This window comes from Haemaphysalis longicornis, unplaced genomic scaffold (genome assembly GCF_048455015.1).
Source record: "Haemaphysalis longicornis isolate Haplotype H1 unplaced genomic scaffold, Haemaphysalis longicornis Haplotype H1 scaffold_12, whole genome shotgun sequence".
Lineage (NCBI taxonomy): Eukaryota > Metazoa > Arthropoda > Arachnida > Ixodida > Ixodidae > Haemaphysalis > Haemaphysalis longicornis.
Genome location: NW_027526225.1, coordinates 102,417,804 through 102,433,646, shown reverse-complemented (window position 1 = coordinate 102,433,646; position 15,843 = coordinate 102,417,804). Strand labels below are relative to the sequence as shown.

Below are 15,843 nucleotides of genomic sequence, written 5' to 3'. Positions count from 1 at the left end.
GTGCAGGATGTGGAGGTGCTCGGAAGGGTAAGGTGTAGTGACCACCGTATGGTAAGATCTCGAATTAGGCTAGATTTGAGGAGGGACCGCAACAAGCTAGTACGAAAGAAGCCGACAAATGAGCTAACAGTAAGACGTAAAGTAGAAGAATTCAGGATCGCGCTGCAGAACCGATATTCCGCTCTTAACGAGGAAGCCGAGCTTACGACACAGGAAGCCAGCGACAACCTTACACGCATTATCACGGAGTATGCAGTAGAAGCCGGGGGCAATATGGCTAAACAGGATACTGGTAAACCTTCACAGGAGACGAAAGATCTAATCAGGAAACGGCAAACCATGAGAATCTCTACCGCAGCTGACAGAATAGAACTAGCGGAGCTCTCGAAGTTAATCAATAAGCGTAAGACAGCTGACATACGGAAGTATAATATGGAGAGGATAGAATACGCTGTAAAGAACGGGGTAGCCTGAAAGCAGTGAAGAGACGTCTTGGCGTGGGGAAAAATCAGATGTATGCACTTAAGGATAAGCAAGGCAATGTCATCACAAAAAGGGATAAAATAGTCACAGTGGCCGAGGAGCTCTATAGGGATCTGTACAGTAGCAGGGACATACAGGATAATGCCGAACGAGACAGTAGTTCAGAGGAGATAGACATCCCACCAGTAACGACCGAAGAAGTAAGGAACGCTTTGAAAGAAATGAAAGGGGGCAAAGCACCTGGTGAGGATCAGATAACAGCAGACCTCTTGAAGGATGGCGGAGAAATGGTACTTGGAAAACTGGCAAACCTGTATACGCAATGCCTAATGACCTCAATGGTACCGGAATCTTGGAAGAACGCGAACATCATCCTAATCCATAAGAAAGGCGACATGAAGGACTTGAAAAATTACAGGCCGATCAGCTTACTGTCAGTCGTCTACAAGGTATTTACCAAGGTAATCGCTAACCGAATTTCTGCAACCTTAGATTTCAGTCAACCTACAGAACAAGCAGGGTTCCGTAAAGGTTATTCAACAATGGACCATATCCACACGATCAATCAGGTGATAGATAAGTGCGCTGAGTATACTGAACCCCTATATATAGCCCTCATAGATTATGAGAAAGCATTTGATTCGGTCGAAACCTGAGCAGTCATTCAGGCATTACGGAAACAGGGGGTAGATGAGCATTATGTAAGAATACTAGAGGATATCTACAATGGGTCTACAGCTACCATCATCCTCCATAGTGAGAGCAGTAAAATACCTATAAGGAAGGGTGTCAGACAAGGAGACACAATCTCTCCGATGTTATTCACAGCATGTTTACAAGAAGCATTCAGAACGTTGGATTGGGAACAGGTGGGAGTAAGGGTTAATGGAGAATACCTCAGTAACCTAAGATTTGCTGATGACGTTGCCTTGCTAAGTAACTCGGGGGACGAATTGCAAAGCATGCTTTCCGCACTTGACGAACAGAGTAGAACCGTGGGCCTGAAAATCAATATGCAGAAAACTAAAGTAATGATCAATAACCTCGGGACAGCACAGCGGTTTGAGATAGGTGGCGAGGCAGTGGAAGTGGTAAGCGAATATATCTACTTAGGCCAAGTTGTGACCCCAGATCCCAACCATGAGGCAGAGATAATTAGAAGGATCAGAATGGGGTGGGGTGCATATGGCAGACATTCTCAGATAATGAATAGCAGCCTACCATTGTCGCTGAAGAAGAAAGTTTATGACAGCTGCATCTTACCGGTACTCACCTACGGGGCAGAAACTTGGAGGCTCACTAAGAGGGTTCAACTTAAATTGAGAACGGCCCAGCGGGCAATGGAGCGAAAAATGATAGGTGTAACATTAAGGGACAAGAAGAGAGCGGAGTGGGTCAGGGAGCAAACTGGTGTTAAAGACATATTAGTAGAAATTAAGAAGAAGAAATGGACGTGGGCAGGGCATGTAATGCGAAGGCAAGATAACCGCTGGTCATTAAGGGTAACAGAGTGGATCCCTAGAGAAGGCAAGCGTTGCAGGGGGCGGCAGAAAGTTAGATGGGCAGATGAGATCAAGAAGCTTGCGGGGATAAATAGGTCACAGTTGGCACAGGACCGAGGTAATTGGAGAATAATGGGAGAGGCCTTTGCCCTGCAGTGGGCGTAGGTAGGCTGGTGGTGATGGTGGTGATGATGGTGATACTAAGGCTTCACTGACGTCATATGCGTCACGAAAATTACGCCAGCCCACATTTGCCGAAGTGACCCGCCAGCAGAACGTCGCCCGCCAAGAGCACCCACTAGACAGCCGCCGACCCTCAAATCATGCTCAGCTGCAGATTTCGCTGCACATTTCACTTTCGTGTTTTACCGATGCCTATGACAGAGGAATCAACCGCAATTTTTTCACTCAAACCAGGCACCCCGTCGTACCACCTGGCATGAAAGGGCAGCAATCCTAACCCTCACTCCTAACCCTAACTCTACCTACGAGCAGTAGGTGGAGCTGCTGACCAGTTTCCATCTCTCTGACCCGTGAAGACTGGGGAAGAGGGTACTGACAGCCAGTAAGATCCAGGGCATCCGGACTGAGTACGCCTCCAAAAACATGACGGCAGCAGAAGAGGCAGCCACTGCCTTGGCTCCCACTCAACCAGGGGTTCGGAAGGTAGTCAGCGATTCCCAACAAGCCTAGCGAAATTACCAGTCGGGGTGGGTGTCCCCAGAGCTGCACTGCGGTTGTTAAAAAACCTCTCCTTAACAAATTTCATTCAGCTCATCTGGACACCCGCTCACGCTTCCATGGAGAGCAACGAATACGCCCGCCAACAAGCCGCCGCCTTTTACCCCCCAGGCTATGGAGCGGCACGAGGACAGTCACTCGCTCGTCACGTTCATGGAGATAACCCAACATTATCGCCTGCAGAGACAGACCCTACCCCCGCCCCACCCTGACCTTTCCAGAGAACAACAAACTACCCTACGGCTCATGCAATTCGGCTACTTTCCACACCCGACGCGCCTTCACTTAATGCACCCGAATCGCTACGACGCTGAATGTAAATTTTGCTTAGAAGTAGGAACACTCCGTCACCTAATCGGGGTGTGCGACTATAGCCCTGAGCACCCTCCTCTCTTAGTGTCAACTACCCAGCAAGGGCAATGGGAGACGTTGCTGTCCAGCCCCTCTCTGCCTACCCAGCTTCAGCTTGTGGACACAGCACAGGAGGCGCGGACTGCATATGGGCTTCAGCGAAGAAGGAACCACTCCCCTGGGCAGCCCTCTGGACCATTCAGATATCGCAATAAAAGTATTTTCTCCTCCTCCTCTTCCTCCCACCTAACGCGTGCCGTAACATCAGTACTTTGACCCAAGGCAATATAGTTTATTCATAAACATTTTATTTGTTTTAACGCGAAAACTGTACCCATATTACGCCATTCAGGAACTAAGAAAAAATTTGCTCCAGTTCACGCTTTGAAGGTGATTGGAAAGCAAAGCTTTAAACTACACCCACAACAATTGCCCATGCGACGTCACTTGAATTCACACACGTGACTCCACAAAGAGTGAAAGCACAGATTCTGCCAGCCGTTACCTGGAATTCGTGGGGGCGGCGTCGCGAACGCAGCAGCAGCGTCGCCCACGGCCGGGCTAGAGCGGCGGACGACGCCGCTGGAACCCGGCCGTGCGTCGGCAGAACAAAAACACCCCAAACCTCTCCCCCCTTCCCGTAGGGGCGCCACTGTTGCTCACACAATTTTTTTTTCGGAATCACATGTTCACATACAAACCTGAGTCGAAACATGTTCCAGCGAAGTTAGCAGGAATCAAAAATCATCTTGCTGCAGTGCTTACCTCAGCCCCGCAAAAAACTAAATAATTCAAACATTCTTAGTCGTCTTGATATGGGTGATATATTGCGATAATCCGAATTCGATATAAGCGCACGCAACATCGATAGTACCTTGGATGAGCTGTTGGTGTCCAGGGTCCACGAACAGCGGTGGACTCCCGCGCCATCGGTCATAAGCTTGGCCTCGGCGTCGGCGTACGAGGGACCGTGCAGGTAGCCCTGTCTGGTGCCAATGTACACGCCCCCATTGCAAGCCGCGCTGGCGTCGAACGATGGCACTGTATCCAGCCGAGCTGCACGCGGGGGAAAATAAGAATGCATGGTATGCAGTACCATTATCATTCTACACGCATTTTAGTCTTTCAGAGCTGTGCGCGGGAGAAACAAACGTTGCTTGCAGATCTATCACCACTGCACACACACTTTCGTTTTTTAATGCGGTAGCTATACAGGGGATAAAAGCCGCGTTATATGCCTTCTTTTTTTTTAAACAGCAGAGCTCTTTCTTTCTTTATTGATACTGCGATCTTTTACAAGATCTTAGCAGGGTGGGTGCAAAACATGAACATCAGTGTTAAGTGGAAAAGAAACAATGAAAAGCAAATGAATTGCAAACGTATATAACAGTGATAGCTGCAGTGATTCTTCAAAAGCAGAGAATCAACAAAAAACAAAGCACAAACACAGATAACAATCATTACTGCAGTGAATCATTACTGCAGTGAAGCTTGTAGGTCCGCCGTCGAGCGTTACCAGAAAACTCAGCCCAGCCTAGCGCACGTGAGCGTGAGCCTCGTGAGGAGCGCCCGGCGTTGCCCAGGCTTGCGCGTGGGCTTGCGCCCCGTGAGGAGCTCGCAAAAAATACCAAGAAATATACCGAGCGCACGTGAGCGAGCGCCGCGCGAGGAGCGCCCGGCATCGGCCAGCTCGACCTTCGAGAACACTCTGCCCAGCGTTCGTGGCGCTATCTCTCGCGTGCTGTTCTCCTCGCCAGTTCACGTGCGTTCACGCCTGAAGTGGAGAGCACAGGCGGCGAGTTCGCGAAGCCGGTTGCCGCGGATTCTAGCATGTGCTAACGCGGTCCACTTTGGGAGCGATGTGAAATGCTGCGGACAAAAACGATCCGGGCCTGCCAGTCACGGGGAACCTTCAGTGGCCAGTTCGGAAATCCTTGTGAGGTGCAACAGCCGGGTCTCCGACGAAGGGCGAGGGGCCGCCAGCTCTGCTGTTTCTCCAGCCTTGCACCACTAGTGCAAGCTGCGACATTTTTTTTTTGTTCATAACCTAACACTTCCTTCATAGCACCTTCTACATGAGTTATTCACATAACAGCTGCAGCGGATTAGATAACGGTTTTCCCCGAAGTTCTCAATCTAGTAACAGGAGAGCATCACATGGCTTTTCGCGCGAAAAGCCGTGGTCGGGGTCTATAGCAGGATCCTAAATTCCCATTGGCTGCCACCGGTTCCATAGCGCGTGCCTTAGGAAGCGAAACACAAAGAGGAGGAGCGCTCGCGCACGCGCAGAGCGACGGGGGAGGGCGGAGAGTGCCTGTGGGTAAACCGGTTTGATTTCAGCGCACGGCGCGCCGAGCCTCTGCTCTTCTCGCGCAGAGGCGCAGTAGTCGGCAGCTATCAAGGAGCTCTATATGGCGCATGCGCCCTGCAGCGTTCAAACGGGCACTCAGCGGCGTTCAATGGGTCCACAACAGTCGTATCTACAGCTCACATGAGATGCATAGCTTTTTGTAGCTTTTTGTAGCTTTTTGTAGCAGCTTTTTGTAGCGTGAGCTACACTGGTCGAGGTTGAGCAGTTTCGCGTGGCTCCTGGAGAGCCGTGCTGCGCATGCGCGAGGAGCAGTGACGTCTCACGGCGCACAGCTGGCGCGCCGGAGCCGCCACCGCCGCCGCGACTGGACTGTAGTGGATTAGATTGGATTGGATTGGATTGGAAATCGTTTTAGCAGCAGTAAGCATGATAATCAGCTAATCCTAGACAACCAGGAAGCCTAAGAATAACCAGCTGAACCTTATCTCACACTACGTATGTCCTGGCATAGGCGAGTTTTTTTTTTAAGACGATAGTCTTTCGAGAGCTACTTAAACTCGAAAGGGTCTGTCTGTCTGTCCCCAGATTCAGCCTTCCGGCCAAAATTTAAAGGAATACTGGAACGAGAGGTTTATATAGGCAAAACATTTCCAAGTCACTATCTGGAAACATACTTGTCAACATCGTTGAGCAAAAATAAAACACTAGGAATACTTGAGGCAAACATCAATGCCCAATTGGTATTATAAGTGTTATTTTAATAGAAAATAAATGTGTGCTTGATATTTGCGACGGCAAATAAAAATATGCATTGCAAACAATATTTTGACCCAAAACTACAAAAAAGAGCTCGCGCGATCCTGGGCCTCGTGGCAATGTTCCGAGTTCAACAGTGATAAAAGGTTCTTGAAGATGGTGCCAATAGTGGAACGCGGAAAAATTGAAAAGAAAGGGAGAGAGCATGAGAGGTGGGAGGAAACGAGAAGTGGGGCATTTGCGATGCACAGGCGGCAGAAGACTGGACGACATTTGCAGTCAAGCAGGCAACTACGCGGCCAATGTTTTTGTATATACCTTTGTGTGGGTGTATATATATATATATATATCGCAGCCGACACCCCTTCAAGCCCCGAGGCGACCCAGCCTCCGGACCTGCTCTCCCTCGCGGCGATCCAGCCGCAGGGATCCAGCCGCAGCGTCGGGACATCCTTCCTAGCCTGTTTCCGTTGCCCACCGACACGGTCGTCCCGGTTTTCCGAGTTTACCAGGACGATGCTGTGTGCTGGATAAAGCTAATCGATGCCCTTGCTACCCACCACGCCTGGCCTCACCACACCAAGTTGCTATTTGCAAACGAACGCCTGCGCGATGATGCTCGAGCATGGCACCTGTATGAAGGTCACTCCCATGCCTCCTGGGAAAGCTGGAGTCGAGCGTTAATCGCTGAATTCGACATCTGGACTGCCAGCTATGACGCTCGCTTCATGAAAATGCGTGCCCGTCGCCAAGGCCCTGGCGAAAACGTGATGACCTACATCTACGAAAAGCTGCGCCTGCTCGCAGACTGTGACTTCACCTGGGTGTCTCCTTTTGCGAGACAGTATATCATAGCTGGCCTGTCCGACCCCGTTCATGCTGCAGTCCTGACCACGCAGCCGCCGGAAGAGAGCCCTCAAGCGGTCATCCGCCTGGCAGCAGAATTGCAGCAGAGCACCGCCCGGTGGTCACCGCAGCCTTACGTGCAAACGTCGGCGCAGTCCCTGCAATGGTCTGCTAGCTTCGAACCGGAGGCGAGCAATACGTCACAAAAGGCTGAGGACGGGACCACCGCTACGTCTCTTCATCCCAAGTCTCCCTACCAAGCCAGTGACCCGCCGATTGTTTCCTGCGTGCATCAGCAGGCGGGTCTTCTCCGTGGGCCACCTTCGACTTGCGTCGGGTCGGAGAAGTGTGCGATCCCAGAGAGCCAATCACTACCGTCGCTCAACCCCAGCCCATTGCGTCGATACTCACGTCCATCGCCCCGACTCCAGTATGCCAGGGCGGATCCTACCACTTCGCGGGCATCTCGACGCTCCCACTCTCGCACGAGGACAACATGCATACGCCCGGAAGTTCCCTGGAGCACTTCAACACCACCCTGGTGACGGCGGAAGATCACCTTGCATCCACAACGACGTGCTACTCCAACAACCTCACTGAGCGCTTGTTGTCCCCACAAGAACGCGACAAGACGACCGAAATGGCTCAACCCGATGAAGCTGAACAAAAAGACATTCCAGAGAAACCTACGAAGCAGCGATAGATCCAACTGGATGAAGAAAATGAAGCACAGAAGGATGCACCTGTCAAAAACCAGCTCGTTTCAGCGACAGTTGCTGAAACCGACGACGAGGAACTTGCAGGAGGCAAGAACGCTGAAGCAAATGCAGAATCACTCACCAAGGAAAAAACAGAACAAGACAATAGCCGCGGGGCAAGCCCACAGAACATGACAACGGAAAGCATATCCCTGGAGCAAGCTGGAAAGGAAGACACAAAGCGGAACGTGAGACATTTCAACCAAGCCCAAATGTACAACAGTCTCTTCCGCCGTTGCTATGCCGACCTTAATGCCAACCTTAGAGTCAAAGTCAAGGACCCACGCCAAGAGCTCGTTGGTGCTCGCCATCGCAGTGTGGCCGAGTGTAAAGGCACGAAGCTTTGCGAAAGAAAAGCTGCAAGCGCAGTCAGCGGCCAATCCACCATCAGAGCAACGAGGTCGGCGGCCGACTGGAAGCGAAGGAAGAAGCGCGAGGCTCGTTCGGACAGATTAAACATGGCATCTTGAGAATCGGTGGCAAGTTCATTATGATATATGGAAAGCAAAGGGGAGAATGTGGTAGGTTATTGAAACAGATACAAAATTTGGAAAGACAGAAGGAAAGTGGAGACAAAATGCCAGCCGGGTGGGATCCGAGCCCACGACCTCCAGAATACGCATCTGGTGCGATGACCACTACACTACCGGCGGTGGCGCTGGCTACCATACACAAGCGCAGGAAACGAAAATACCTTAACATAAATACCCCAGAAGTGGAGGGGAAAATAACCCCGCCGGTAGCGTAGTGGTCATCGCCCCAGACGCGTATTCTGGAGGTCGTGGGTTCGGATCCCACCCGCCGGGCATTTTTTCTCCACTTTCTTACTGTATTTCCAAATTCTTTATCTGTTTCAATAACGTACCATATTCTCCCCTTAGCTTTCCGAGGTTTTCTTGACTGCCAACCCTTATTTCTGTCTTAATTCAACGAGCCCATCATTTCCTATTCTGATTCGCTATATATATATATATATATATATATATATATATATATATATATATATATATATATATATGTAGACGTGTCATACCTTTGCAATAAAAGGCAGCTTAAATGTGCGTCTCAGTGGGCGCGTGACAAACAATAAAGGTGCAGCTACGTCGACTGACACGACGCTGGGCGACGCGTACAGCTGTCGCTCTCGTAAAATAGCTCGTAAATAAATTCACGACATGTATTTGATTTTTAATAAACCTTATTTTTCTTAGAACATTAAGCCTCTGTATTATAACGATTATTTAATTCATTGTATATCAGCTACCAGCATGCTCACCTAACGGTCCACTAAAGAAATGAATTAATAATCGAAATTGCCTATCGCATACATCGTTAAAATCTTCAGTTGCAATACCGAACCTCGTGATGTAACGCCCACGCACAGCGAGTTTATCAGCGCGCGATATTGCCAGAGACAAGAAGTTCGAATAACCGGCCTATCACTTCCTTTTTGTTCGAAAACAATACTACAATGTTATCAGGCGTTAAAAAAATGGCCGACCATTCTGATAGTGGGATGACCCCTAACATTTATATTTAGGTTCTTGCTGACGATTTCAGGTCAAATGGCAACAGCGTAGATTGCTGAACGCTATTTCATTTCTTAATCGTTCTGATACCAGCATCATGGTCAAGGAATTTGTAATCAAAAGAAGTTAATTAAGCGCCTAGTTTGCATGATGGCAATTCAGCCGATACTGTCAGCAGCACAGCCCCATCTCATCCCATTATTTAGGTATCGAATGTAATCAAACGTACAGATTGACTCAATTGGGGTGGGACTTCAAGAATAAAAACAATTACATGCTGCGAAGTATAAAAGACATTACATCACCTCGCAGCGAGATCCAACAAGACACCGGGAGCCCCGCAATGCTCATAGCGACAGGCCTTTCACTCTTTAAAAAAAGGTTTTGACGTTTGCTATCAGAATACTAACCAGTTACGTTTCACAGTATCCACTAGGTACTTGGTGGTTTTGCTAACTTGCCATGCATAGGAAGGAAGGAAGGAATAGTACAGGAAAGGCAGGGAGGTTAACCAGAATACAGTCCGGTTGGCTACCCTACTCAGGGGGAGGGGATACGGGAAATGAAAGGGAAAGAAAGGACAGCGGTACATATTAAAGGAGAAAATGAGAGAAAGAAAACTAGAAAAAACACAAGGCGTGACCAGGCAACTAGAAAGGCGGTACAAACAACGCACACAACCAGAAAATGCACAAAACTAATACGGTCCACTGATAAAATGGGTGAACTAAGGGCACTGCACTATAGTAATGTCCTTACAATCGTTCAGACAGGCCCGTGTCCTTCAAAAAGAGCAGTAGGGCTTTTATAGCCTTTTCGGCCTGTGACGGACAACCTCTATGGCACAAAATTGTCTGCGCTGTAAAGGGGAGGTCGTCGAGTCGGCGAAGTGTACCTACTAAATAACTACGCGTGACAATGTGGATCAGCTGGGCACGCAGCACGACATAGACACATTCCACAAGCACATATCTCACTTACACAACAAATAAATTGAGCAAGAAATGCACGAGGAGAGCGAGTAGAACTCAGTTACCTTAGAATTACATCTGCTTTTGCTTTTATAGCCAGCAGTGGAAAGTCCTCTGATAGGGTCAGTGGGCTTGTCGCAAAAAACAAGTATTTTAGCGATAATTATAGAATTATGCATTTTAAAGTGAGCGTAAACAAGTCAGTATGTGAATTTGCAAAACCTTTTTAATCGTGATTTAGAGTGGAGAAAGTGCTGTAGTTATTATGTTTAATATTGCATTGAATTTTGCTGCTATCAGTGAATGTTATTATTAAACAAGCAGCAGTTACAAGTGCACGGTCTAGACTAGTAACGATAGCATGTAGGTTCGATACTTAGTGGAAGCACCTACGTACCGTTCTGCGTGGTAGTAAAGTTCGTAAGGAGTTAGCAAATACAGCCTGTTACTATCTTTTTACTGGCATTTTTGTTAAGAGTGTTCGCACGGGGGCATGCAGTTCGGCCCCTTAATGTGCCATGTAGTCGTGCTCTGCAGGACGTTTTGCAGTCCCAAAACAAGTGAGACTCGTCACAAAGGCCGATGGCGACAGCCTGCACGCATTGTGCAGCCTTAGTTGCGGTAAAGTTGGTGGGATTACCCGAGCTTTAGAAATTCGAATGTTCACGTGCTATTTCATTTGCAAAGCATGAAACTTCAAGACTTTCATCCACGCCGCTCGAGGGATGCTCGAAGGAAAATTTTTGGGGCAGTGAAATTTTCGGCATCTTGCCACAGATGTATGCTGAGGAGAGTTTTGTCGCGTGAGCGGGGCTGCATATATATAGTCATCAGTCAAGACCAAAAAACTCTCGAATGATACTACCTTGTCGTGTCTTTATACTAATATGAGGAGTGTTCTACCCAAATGTGATTCGTCTCATGCCCTCATTGATACCATTGAATGTGATCTCGTTGCTCTAACCAAAACGTGGCTTAATACTGCAATAAGCGACTTCGAAATTGAATCTACATTTCCTAACTTTGACATTTTTCGGTGCGATCGATCTGGTAAACGTGGTGACGGCGTACTGATAGCGGCTCACAGCAGCTTACAGTGCTCAGTCATAAACGTCCCTTCCCCTCTTGAACTGATCTTTGTACGCTGCAATTCTTCCTATCCGCCAGTTGTCACAGGCGTTTGTTACCCACCGCCCGACTCTGACCATTCCTTTATCATTCATCTACATGAAGCGCTTCGTTCTTTAATTTCTTCCCGTCGCCAGGCTTCTAATCTTTTGTTCGGGGATTTTAACCTTCCAGCAATCAATTAATCAAATCTTGCAGCGACAACAGGGAGGCACAACACCGAAGCTGACTTTGAAAACACGGGCCTCACTTTTGGCTTAGCACAGCTCGTCACAAATCCGACAAGACAAACGGACCACACTTCAACCATCCTTGACCTGGTGCTTTCATCTAACCCAGATAGCGTTTCATCTATTACATATCACCCAGGACTATCGGACCACTGTATTATCCCCGTTTGAGTTGACGGTAATGAGCCAGTCCAGCCGAATTAAAAAAAAACGATAACCCTATACGACAAAGACGATTACCGTAGTATGAATGGCGACCTTGAAACTTTTAGGGGCGAAGCCCCTTAGGACCTCGCTTTGTCCGTGGCTTGGCCCTTGGCGTCCGTGTACACAGTGTTGCGCATGCGCGCGGAGAATTGGATTGGATTGTATCGGGTTGGATTGGACTAAATTGAAATTGTATCGGATTGGATTGGATTGGAATTGTATAACTGTACACACGCGTTGCCACTCATTTACATGCGCGAGTGGGCAATGCCACGGGTGATTTACGGCAAGAACGATCCCCAGTGCTTCGCCCACTAGTCATGATTCACTTCGTGGAGATGCGTGAATTTTTTATGACGAATTTGTTCCAAACGTTTGTGATCGCACCGTTGAGAGTAACTTGTTATTCTTCAAAAATACAATGGAGACTCTAATAAAAATACACGTCCCCACCATATCTGTAACTGAACGACTAACGTTTCCTTGGTTTAATAACTCACTCAAACCCCTAGAACAAAAAGAAGCGCCAATATAAAGCAGCTAAACTACAAAATAATGCAAGTGCTTGGGATAGGCATCACCAATCTGAGCAACGTTTCCTTTCGCTTTCGGCTAAAGCTAAACGGTCTTTCTTGTCCACGTCCCTACCGAGAATGCTACAGAATAACCCTAAACAATTCTGGAAAGCAATAAACACGAACCATTCAAAACCCATCTGCTTGCGTGACGAACATTATTGCCCCATTCTAGTGTTTGATGTTGCCCGCAAATTAAATTCTACCTTTTGCTCGGCGTTCACGAAGGAGGCCGGTACAGAATTACCTAACTTTCCTTTCTATGATCACCCAGTCATGCCCGGCATTACCTTTGAGGCTAACGGTATCTTGAAACTGATTGAATCGATTGATTAAAAATCCTCAAATTATACTAAGCACATATCCAGTATGATGCTTTCGCTCATTTTCAAGCAGTCGCTATCACGTGGAATGGTGCCGCAGGACTGCAACGTGGGCAAGATCATTCCAGTACCAAAAAAAGGTAATCCATCGTCGCAAAACAGCAACTGTCCTATTTCGCTCACTAGTATGTCATGTAAATTAATGGAACATGTTATTTATTCCAACATCACAAAATTCTTAATGTCCCTTATTTTTTTCCACCCCAATAAACTTGGCTTTCCTAAAGGAATATCATGCGACATCCAGTTAGCTTTATTTATTAGCCACGTAAGCACTAGCCTGAACATGAATGCACCTGTAGACTCTTTATTTTTGGGTTTTGAGAAGCCATTTGATAAAGTCCCAGATAACAGGTTATTTCTAAAGTTACCTCGTCTAAACCTTGATCCCGCTGTATTCGCTTGGTTGCAAAATTTTTTAACGAACCGTAAGCACTTTGTATTCGCCAACTTGCACTCTCCTAGCCTATCTCTCGTTGTCTCAGGAGTGCCTCAAGGAACAGTTTTGGGACCCTTGCTATTCCCAATTTACATCAACGACTTGCCAACTAATATCCAATCTAACATACATTTATTCGCTGATGATTGCGTCCTATATCGTCTCATCCACAATAGCAACGATAATATAATTCTCCAGCGTGACCTTAGCATTATTAAAAATTGGTGTGATACATGGTTAATTTCACTAAATGTCACTGAAACCTCAGTATTGCCATTCCGTCGCAGGCCAGCCTACATTTCGCATCGCTATGTATTTGGTAATTCTAACGTTTCACCTGCAAAAACTTATAAGTATCTAGGTGTAACTTTAACCCAGGTTCTCACTTAAAAAACCCACATTACGAGCGCGACCAATAATACCAATCGCGTTCTTGGGTATTTGCACCAAAATTTACGTTTTTGTTCTGCATCTGTCAAATTGCTAACCTATCAAACACTTGTACGACCGAAGCTGGAATACATATGTGCAACCTGGGATCCTCACCTTTCTAACTTATCTAATACACTTGAATCTGTACAAAACCGCGTGGCAAGGTTTATTTTCTCGGTCTACTACTATCACACCAGCGTCACTAATCTAATAATCTTCCTCCACTCAAAACAAGGCGCAAAGTGAGGCGGCTTTGCTTGTTTTATAAGTTCTATCTCTCTCGAACAGCTTTAAACGTCATTAAAGAAGTACATCGTCACTCTGACCGTGTCAACCAACCATTCGCTGTTTACCCAGAAAAGACGTTCACCTTTGCCCATCAGCATTCTTTTTTAATCAAAACAGTGAAAGACTGGACTGATCTTCCCACCGACGCTGTGGTCCTCTCCAGTCCCATCAGTTTTCACGAAACTATCGAAGAAATTCTGCACTGACTTTCAACCACTGTATTATTAGTGTACGCCCAACCCTCATGTAAAACCCCTGTACAGGGGCCTTTGAGGTATAATTAATTAATAAACAAACAAACGCTGCCTATTACGACCTCAATGAACGCTGTCATCTATGTGGGAATTTTCCATCGGTTCACGTTACTTCTCTCTGAACTAACCCGTTCTGACCCGCCGAGGTAGCTCAGTGGCTGAGGCATTGCGCTGCTGAGCACGAGGACACGGGTTCGATTCCCGGCCGCGGCGGCCGCTTTTCTGATAGTGGCTAAAAGCCAAAACGCCCGTGTGTACGAGATTTCGGCGCAAGTTAAAGATCCCCAGGTGTTCAAAATTTATCCGGAGCCCTCCACTACGGCGCGCCTCATGGCCTGCGTTGCGTCGGCGCGTTGAACCCTACAATCAATCAATGAATCAAACTAACCCGTTCTACATGGGGCGAATTTCGCTTGCGAATTCGCAGATGGCGAGCCGCTCATGCTGCAAAACGATCTATTCCCGTTACTGTGGCAAATTGCCAACTGTTTGGAACACTCGAGCTTCTTCTGTGAACGCCACTTGGCTTATGGAAATTTATCGCAGCAATGAAAATAGGAAAACGGGTCGTTTCCCAACACGAGTGGCGCCGAAGCAGGGAATTCGCAGGCGAAATTCGCACCTGTAGAACGAGCCATTCTAAAAAAGATGCACGACGGTAGGGCGCTTTCGCCCGTTGGTTACCTGAGCCCGGTGTGGTCCACCAGCAAGCTGCGGTCACCACGACGAGTAGGAGGTGACGCGGTGACAGATCGTTCGACGAAGACCGCCGCGTTTCCATGCTGTGTACAACCGTAACGCCTGGCCGGGCTTGAACACCTGTCACTCGGACGACGGCGCGCAGCAGACGACGAGGTATCGCGGCGCTCTTATTATCGTCTGCTGGGCGCCTCAACCTGTGCGGCGGGGCTTCCTTTATCGCCGGGCTCACCCCGGAGAGTGACGTCGCGACAATATCGGCACGACGTCACGCGACACTTTTTTTCTTTTTTCCTCCTCGGTGTGTGCCGTCTGTTCGGCGTATGTGCGGAGATAGAGAAATCGCCAGGGCCGCCGGAGATGTGTTACGTGCGTACGTGTTTACGGAGGAGGCGTGCGTCGTTTTACCAGCGTATTTATCAACCGAGGTGCAACGGCGTGTGATTGACTTGGGTGTTCACTGGAGTTTGTTAAAATTGCCTCAGCCGCTCATTAATGGTGCAGTTAAATTTAACGGCCAGTTCGTGGTAGTGTCAATTATGTCAAGGGCGCGCGTAGTCGACAGTTGCATTGAAGAAAACAAAAAGATTTTTGACCCGTATTTTAGGCTGTCCGCGTCTCATGCCGACGTCGTCTCATGCAGCCGTAGTATCACGTAGTCACGATACTAAAACACCGGGACTCTCGTTTTCCAGCCCCTCGCGCTAGAACGCTTCATGCTTCAAAGACACGAGACTTACAGCAAAGCTGTATACCTCTACCCCGCAACGGTTACATCTCCGGGGGCAAAAACGCCAAGGCGCCAAGAATATACACATACACTGCATGCTTCACCCGTCCTCAGGTTTCACGTTAGTAAAGATGGCCCGGAAGTTCCTTGCTTTGGAACCCAGCTGAAATGCGTTCACAGTGCAGCAAAATTTGCCGGATGACTTCTCGATCCGTGGTTTATCGCCCCAG

At 48.0% G+C, this 15,843-nt stretch overlaps 1 protein-coding gene across 3 annotated transcripts in view; it reads right to left on the bottom strand.

The window, feature by feature from the left end:
• The window catches only part of LOC144163130 (serine protease 33-like), a 29,977-nt gene extending 14,859 nt beyond the window's left edge, over positions 1-15,118 (bottom strand). For all 3 annotated transcript variants that reach the window (XM_077693944.1, XM_077693945.1, XM_077693946.1), the window contains exons 1-2: positions 14,869-15,118; positions 3,952-4,133 (exon numbers count right to left, since the gene is read on the bottom strand). In XM_077693944.1, the coding sequence (XP_077550070.1) occupies positions 3,952-4,133; positions 14,869-14,965 (279 nt within the window). In that variant the 5' untranslated portion in view covers positions 14,966-15,118. The remainder of the gene's footprint in view (positions 1-3,951; positions 4,134-14,868) is intronic.
• Positions 15,119-15,843: the final 725 nt, after the last annotated feature.